This window comes from Leptonychotes weddellii, chromosome 6, assembly GCF_054177405.1.
Source record: "Leptonychotes weddellii isolate Sample4059 chromosome 6, ASM5417740v2, whole genome shotgun sequence".
In the NCBI taxonomy this organism is placed as follows: Eukaryota; Metazoa; Chordata; class Mammalia; order Carnivora; family Phocidae; genus Leptonychotes; species Leptonychotes weddellii.
In genome coordinates, this window is record NC_138374.1 from 48,717,792 (window position 1) to 48,726,067 (window position 8,276).

Genomic DNA, 8,276 nt, shown 5'->3' on the forward strand with positions numbered 1-8,276 from the left:
AAGAGAACATGATCAGGAGATGAAGATTGAACAGGCTGAGAGAACCACTCCTGGAAGGACCTTTCCTGATAGACTGCAATGTTTCTCTTATGTCAGGTATGTCCTTGAAATGAACAGCTTGGAACTCAGCTATTGCAGACTGATGTAATCAGTGAGTCATGTTTTGTTTTTTGTTTTTCTAGGTTAAAACATACCAGAATAGAGTATGTGTTTATTATTGTTCAGAATCACTGTCTTATTATTGGATGCCATGGAGCATAATGAAAAAGTTTATTGCCTTTGGATTCAGCATTGACCTAGGTTCACTTACCATTTCTGCCACATATTAGCTATACAACTTTGAGCTAGTCATGTGTGGCTTTGAGCCGCAGCTTCCTACTCTCTTTAAAAAATAAATTAAAACTTTCAGGGTTGAGCATACAAAATCAGATAATTATGAAACTTTAAATTATTGAGCTCAATGCTTGGCGTAGTAACTCTTCAGTAAAAGCACCCAGACAAGTAGGAAAAATTTAAGAAGTCACAGTAAGTATACAAAAATCTAAATCCCCCCAGGTGTATCCTTTGCAACAATTTGTACTTGTGACCCAAAAAAGCACAAGCCCGTTGGAAGCCATTATCAAGTGAGGCAGGCAATTGGAAGCTGACAAGAACATGATTCACCCAGGCAACTAAAAACCAGGAGCTCACCAGCCTAGCTGGCTAGCTAGCTGAAAATGGAATTTAACCCTACAGGATGTTACTATTGACAAATTCATAAGCAAGATGGGAATATGGATTCTCTGTAACTGTGGATAATGTACTAAGCCCTTTTTACTTTTTTTTTGTCTACATATAATCTTTAAATTTTTAAATAAAAGTTATGTTAACTGAAAATCTAATTCAATAGTATTAGCATATATAGGATATTTTATTTTGGTTTATTCTCCACGTCTATATAAATTTGAAGTACCAAAGGAAGGAAGTAAACAATATTGTTTACCAGAACATTTAGCATGGTAAGGAAGAAGGGACATTACATTTTATTCTAATGTACAAGTATATTAATTATATTTATATTATACTGATTGATCTAGGAGCTCTAAAGCGTCTTGAAGAGTTTTTACCATTCAGTTAAGGGAAAGAAAATATATACATCCACCTTCTCAAGCTTTGCATTTTTCACTTTATTTTTAAACTCAGCTTTATTTTAGCATTTACATATACTTTGCTCAGTAATTTGTATACCTAGCTGACATGGTTGAAATAGGCTGGGTAGCTACCAGTATGCTTTTCTGCCTATAGATAATAACCTGATGGCTGAATGACATCTGCTGGACTCCTGATAGCACTTAAAATGGAGAGACTAGAAAGACCAAAGTAGAATCTAGCTGGTTTTATTTTTTTTAAAGATTTTTGTATTTATTTATTTTAGAGAGAGGGAATGCACACACATGCATGCATGTGTACACATGCGTGCGTGGGGTGGGGTGTGGGGGGGTGAGTGAGGGAAGGGGCAGAGGGAGAGGGAGAGAAGCAGACTCCCGGCTGAGCCTGGAATCCGATGCTGGTCAATCTCACAACCCAGAAATCACAATCTGAGCCGAAACCAAGAGCCGGGCGCTCAGTCAACTGAGCCATCCAGGTGCCCCCAAACCTAGCTAGTTTTAAAAATGCAAGACAAAGACTTAGAGTTTCAGCCTCTTACTTTGCAGCAGTATGTCTCACCCCAAGCTGACTTTCATGCCCAGATAAATAATGCTATATTTAAGTAACAGAGCAACATTAATATGATACAGTTAAGAGGATGGTTTCTAATAAAGCACAGCTGAAGTATATGGGAGATTAGTGTTGAAACTCAAGAGACAAGTGCTATCTTAATGGCATAGTCAAGTTTCTCTTTTGGTTTTAAGGAGTATCACTACAAATTAATCTAGATAAATATGGTGGCATTCTGTGACTTGATAATACGTTGTGTTTAACCATCTGTTTTTCTTAAAGGAACGATTTTTTATTTTTAGTCAATGCCTTCTAAATACTTTTCTTTCTCCCCCCTCCCTCTTCTCTTCCTTCCCTCCTATCCTTTCCTTCCTTTCTACTTGCAGCTCCTCAGAGAAATTTTGAAATCGCCTTCAAGATGTTTGACTTGAATGGAGATGGAGAAGTAGACATGGAGGAGTTTGAACAGGCAAGTTATTCTGGAAAGTTCCTTTAAGTACATTAATATTTAATACATTTTCATGTATCTTGGAGTTATTTTGGTCTTGGTCAGCATACTCAGATGCTATCCAGTTTTTGAAGTACCTAATGTGTCATTTAAAAAAATCGTCCTCACTTTTAACAAGTGGGTTTTATTTGTTTGTTTTTACTCTAAATATAAGGAATTATTTGAGCATATGATTAAGATCAAAGTTCTTCTGATTCCCCAACATGAATTAGACTTTGACGCTGAGAGGAAAAATTATGGCTATTCAATCATGTGTTTAGTCAATGCTTATTAAACAGCTCCTTTGTGCCAGGTAGTTCCAAAATATAAGGATGTACTGAAAGGATTTCTGTAGGAGAAGGAAAAATGATGCCATGCCTTTGACTGTAGCAGGTCCAAGCCATAGATGTATACAGTTTCTGATGAATCCTAGGAAGAGACTACATTTCCATAAAACTTCTATCATTGGTGGGCCATGATACCTCTTTAGATACAATGATTATGATTGTCAGAATGGCTTCAAAACAAAACAAAAGATATATATATGGATGTGTAAGAAAGCATTTTGTATTTAAAATAAGGAATGTAGCAAAAAGGAAATGGGAGAAAGTATGAGGTACAGTATATCTTTAAATAAATTCACAGAGACAAATATTTTTAAATACCTGGAGACATTTATTCAAATCTGCTTGCTGTGTCCATTGAATACCTTCACTTTTCCATAATCCTGCACTTTACTGGTATTGCCCAGTGGCCTCAAATGATTATACAAAGAACTTATTTTGCTATTTTTAAAATTTTATTTTATTTGAAGAGGGGATAGGGCTAATTTTATTTTCATTTGGACTTTAGTTGAGAAACACAATTTACCCCCCCACACCCCCTTTTCTTTTTTTTTCTTGAGTTTTTATTTTAATTCCAGTTAGTTAACATACAATGTGATATTAGTTTCAGGTGTACAGTATAGTGATTCAAAACTTCCATACATCACCCTGTGTTCATCACAAGTGCATCTTTAATCCACATATTCAACCCATCCCTGGATTTTATTTTATATAAAACTATTTAATTCTATTTTTATTGAGATATTATTGACATAACATTGTATTAGTTTTAGGTGTAAAACATAATGATTTGATCTGTGTATATATTGCAAAGTGATTACCACAATAATTTTTTTCTTTTTCTTTTTTTTTTTTTTAAAGATTTTATTTATTTATTTGACAGAGAGATAGCAAAAGAGGGAACACAAGCAGGGACAGAGGGAGAGGGAGAAGCAGGCTTCCCACAGAGCAGGGAGCCCAATGCGGGGCTCAATCCCAGGACCCTGGGATCATGACCTGAGCCAAAGGCTGACGCTTAACCGACTGAGCCACCCAGGCGCCCCGTTACAATTTTTTTTTCTTGTGATGAGAATTTTTAAGATCTACTCTCTTAACTTTCAAATTTACAATATAAAACAGTGAATTATAATCACCATGCTGTACATTAATCCCCAGGACTTATTTATCTTATAACTGGAAGTTTATACCTTTAGACCACCTGCACCCATGGGGATCCCCCGCCTCTGTCAACCAACAATCTCTTCTCTGTGTCTATGAGTTTGGCCTTTTTTTTTTAAGATTATATATATATAAGTGAAATCATACAGTATTTGTCTGTCTTTGTCTGACTTATTTCATGTAGCATAATGCCCTCAAGGTCCATCCATGTTAATCACAAATGGCAGAATTGTCTTCTTTTTTATGGCTGAATAATACTCCATTATATATATACACCACATTTTCTTTATCCATCCATCCATTGGTGGACACTGACGTTGTTCCCATATCTTGACTATTGTAAATAATGTTGCAATGAACATGGATGGGTGCAGGTATCTCTTTGAGGTAGTGATTTTCTTTCCTTCTTATAACTACCCAGAAATGAAATTGCTGGATCATATGGTAGTTCTATTTTTAATATAATTTTCAGGGGAACCTCCATACTGTTTTCCATAGTGGCTGCATCAATTTACATTCCCAACAATAGTGCACAAGGGTTCCCTTTCCTCCACATCCTAGCCAACACTTCTTATTTTTTGTCCTTTTGATAATAGCCGTTCTAATAGGTGTGAGGTGTTAACTCATAGTTTTGATTTCCATTTTCCTGATGATGAGTGATACTGAGCACTTTTCATGTACCTACTGGCCATCTGTATGTCTTCTTTGGAAAAATGTCTATTCAGATCCTCTGCCCATTTTTAAATAAGATTGTTTGGGGTTTGTTATTGAGTTGTAGGAGTTCTTTAATATTTTGGATATTAACCCTTTATGAGATATATGATTTGCAAATATTTTCTCTGATTCAGTGGGTTGCCTTTTCATTTTGTGGATAATTTCCTTTGCCATTCAGAAGCTTTTTAGTTTGTCATCCCACTTGTTTGTATTTGCATTTGTTGCATTTGCTTTTGTGTCAAATCTAAAAAGTCATCACCAAGACCAATGTCAGGGAGCTTTCTTCCAGGAATTTTATGGTTTCAAGTCTTAGATTTAAGTCTGTAATCCACATTGAATTAATTTGTGTAGGGTCTGAGATAGTGGTCCAGTTTCATTCTTTGCATGTGGCTGTCCAGTTTCCTCAGCATCATTTGTTGACGAGACTGGTCATTCTCCATTGTATATTCTTGGTTCTTTTGTCATAAACTAATTGACCATATATGTAGTGGGTTTATTTCTTAGATCTTTATTCAATTCCATTGATCAGTGTGTCTATTTGTATACCAATACCATATTATTTTAATTACTATAGTCTTGTAGTTTAAGACTATATTTGAGGGGCGCCTGAGTGGCTCAGTTGTTAAGCGTCTGCCTTCAGCTCAGGTCATGATCCCAGGGTCCTGGGATCGAGCCCCGCATTGGGCTCTCTGCTCTGTGGGAAGCCTGCTTCTCCCTCTCTCACTCCCCCTGCTTGTGTTCCCTCTCTCGCTGTGTCTCTCTCTGTCAAATAAATAATCTTTAAAAAAAAAAAAAGACTATATTTGAAATCAGGGAGTGTAATACCTTTAGTTCTTCTTTCTCAAGATCTCTTTGGCTGTTCAGGGTCTAGGTTTTTTTAATATATTTTTAAAGAACCAACTTTTGGCTTTATTAGTTTTCTCTATGGTTTGTGTGTTTTCTAGTTAATTGATTTCTACTCTCATTTCTTTCCTTCTACTCATTTTAGGTTTCTTTTGCTCTTTTATCAGTCTCTTAAGATAGCATGGTTGGTCATTGTTTTGAGAATTTTCTTCTTATAAGCATTTAATGCTTATTATAAAGCTTATAAGCATTTAATACTACATTTCCTCTTAGTACGCTATAGAAGCATCCTCTAAAATTTGATATGTTGTATTTTCATTATCATTAAATTTGAAGTATTTTCTGCTTCACACGTGATTTCCTTTGTGACCCATGAATTGCTTAAAAGTGTGTTGTTTCTTTTCCAAGTTTTGAGGCTTTGTTTTTTTGGTTATCTTACTGCTGCTGCTATCTAATTTAATTACATTGTGCTCAGAAAACATACTCTGCATGATTTAAATGTACTGAGTCTGGTTTTATGGAACTGCATCTGATCTACCTTGGTAAGCATCAATGTGTCTTACTAAAGAATGTGTATTCTGTGGTTATTGAGTATAGTGTTTTATAAATGTCAATTCTGTCAAGTTGGTTGATAAGTGTTGTTCAGATAGTCTTTGTCCTTACTGATTTTTGTAACCTAATGATTTCTAGCAGTTGTTGAGATGGAGTTGTTAAAATCTCCAACTATAATTATGTAATTGTTTGTTTCTCTTTAATTCTTTTGATTTTGGCTTTATGTATTTTGAAGTTTACTGCACATTTCTGATTGTTATGTCTTCCTCATGAATCAGTCCTGTTATAATTATGAAATGTCACTCTTTATCTTTGGTAATACTCTATCATAAAATCTATTTTATGTGATTTTAACATAGCAATTCCAGCTATGCTTACTATTTGCATGGTATGTCTTTTTCTTTTTCCATCTATTTACTTTAAATATATCTGTGTCTTTGTATTTAAAGTGCATCTTTTATAGACAGCATTAGTTGGGTCTTGTTTTTTTATCCATTCTGACAGTCTTTGCCTTTTTTTTTTTTTTTAAAGATTTTATTTATTTATTCATGAGAGATAGAGAGAGAGAGGCAGAGGCAGAGGGAGAAGCAGGCTCCCCGCGGAACAAGGAGCCTGATGCGGGACTCGATCCCAGGACCCTGGGATCATGACCTGAGCTGAAGGCAGACGCTTAACCGACTGAGCCACCCAGGCGTCCCAGTCTTTGCCTTTTAATTGCAGTATTTAGTCCATTGGCATTTAACATAATTATTAGTTACATACATAATTTTTCAATAATGTATAATGTATGTATATAATTTATCAATAATGTGTGTAATTTATACATAATTTAATTGGAACTAGACCTACATTTTTGCTATTTGTTTTCTGTTCGTTTTTTCTGATTCTTGTTCCTCCCTTCTATGTTCCTGCCTTTTTTGAGATTCAATATTCTTTAAAGAATTCTGGTTTAATTTGTCTGGAATTTTAGCTGTACCTTTTTGCATTATTTTTATACTGGTTGCTCTAGGGAGTATAAAATAGATTCTTAAATATACAGAATCTACTTAGAATTAATATTCACATGAAATATAGAAACTTTGCTGGGGTGCCTGGGTGGTGCAGTCGGTTAAGCATCCAACTCTTGGTTTCAGCTCAGATTGTGATCTCAGGGTTGTGAGATCAGGCTCCATGTTGGGCTCTGCACCCAGCGTGGAGTCAGCTGATGATACTCTCTCCCTCTCCCTTTGCCCTTCCCGCTCATGTTCTCTCAAATAAATAATCTTTTTTAAAAATGTAGAAACTTTGCGGGCACCTGGGTGGCTCATATGGTTAAGCGTCTGCCTTCAGCTCAGGTCATGATGCCAGGGTCTTGGGATCAAGTCCCACATTGGGCTCCCTGCTCACTGGGGAGCCTGCTTCTCCCTCTCCCTCTCCCCCTGCTTGTGCTCTTTCTGTCAAATAAATAAATAAATAAAATCTTTTTTAAAAAAAAGGTAGAAACTTTGCAACCATAAGGTTTTATTTACCTCTTCTCCATCCTTTATGCTATAGTTGTTCTGTGTACTACATCTATATACATTATAAACCCCATAATAATTTTTGCTTTAACAGTCATGTTTTTTAAAGAAAATAAGAGAAAAAATAGTTTATTTACTCACATATTTACCATTTCTGATACCCTTCATTCCTTCCTGAAGATCCTAGTTTCCATATGGTATTATTTCCATTCAATTGGAAAAACTTTTTTTTTTAAAGGTTTATTTATTTATTTTAGAGAGGGGCAGAGAGTAAGGGAGAGAGGGTTTTAAGGAGACTCCATGCTGAGCACGGAGCCTGATGCAGGGTTTGATCTCATGACCCTGAGATCACAACCTGAGCCGAAACCAAGAGTCCAGTGCTTAACTAACTGTACCACCCAGGTGGCCCATAAAAACTTTCTTTAGCACTTCTTGTAGTGCACATTTGTTAGTGATGAATTAATTTATATTATTATTTTGGGAAGGAATTTCTAGATCTAGATTTCTAGACATAGATGTAAAATTCTCAGTTGTTTCACTACTTTTGATTCCTTTTTTAAAAATTTTATTTTATTTGGAGGGGGGAAAGACGGTGGAGGAGTAGGGGACCCTATTTCAACTGGTCCCCGGAATTGAGCTGGATATCTACCAGACCACTCTGAGCACCCATGAAACCAGCCTAAGATGTAAGAAGATCTGGATCTCTACAAACAGAATATCGCAGGCAGTTGGTTTTGAGGTACGAAGCGGAGAGCCGTGATTCTGCGGGCAGATATCGGAGGATAAACGGCAGCGGGAGGGTGCCTGACCGTGGGGATCCTACACTGCCAGTGAGGGACAGCCTCGCACGCTGCGGACGGGGCACAGACTCGCAGACCGGTAGCATCGGGAAAGGACTTGAGGGCAGCCCCCGGGGTGGAAAACCAGACCGGAGAGGTTGCACGCACGCGAACCGCAGGCCCCCCGGACAGAAACCGGAGC

The 8,276-nt window shown here is 36.7% G+C and overlaps 1 protein-coding gene across 4 annotated transcripts in view; it reads left to right on the forward strand.

Moving 5' to 3' along the window:
• Positions 1 to 8,276, forward strand: part of MICU1 (mitochondrial calcium uptake 1) — a 224,209-nt gene that overhangs the window by 135,937 nt on the left and 79,996 nt on the right. For all 4 annotated transcript variants that reach the window (XM_081822958.1, XM_081822955.1, XM_081822956.1 and 1 more), the window contains one exon: positions 2,085 to 2,167. In XM_081822958.1, coding sequence (XP_081679084.1) covers positions 2,085 to 2,167 — 83 coding nt within the window. The remainder of the gene's footprint in view (positions 1 to 2,084; positions 2,168 to 8,276) is intronic.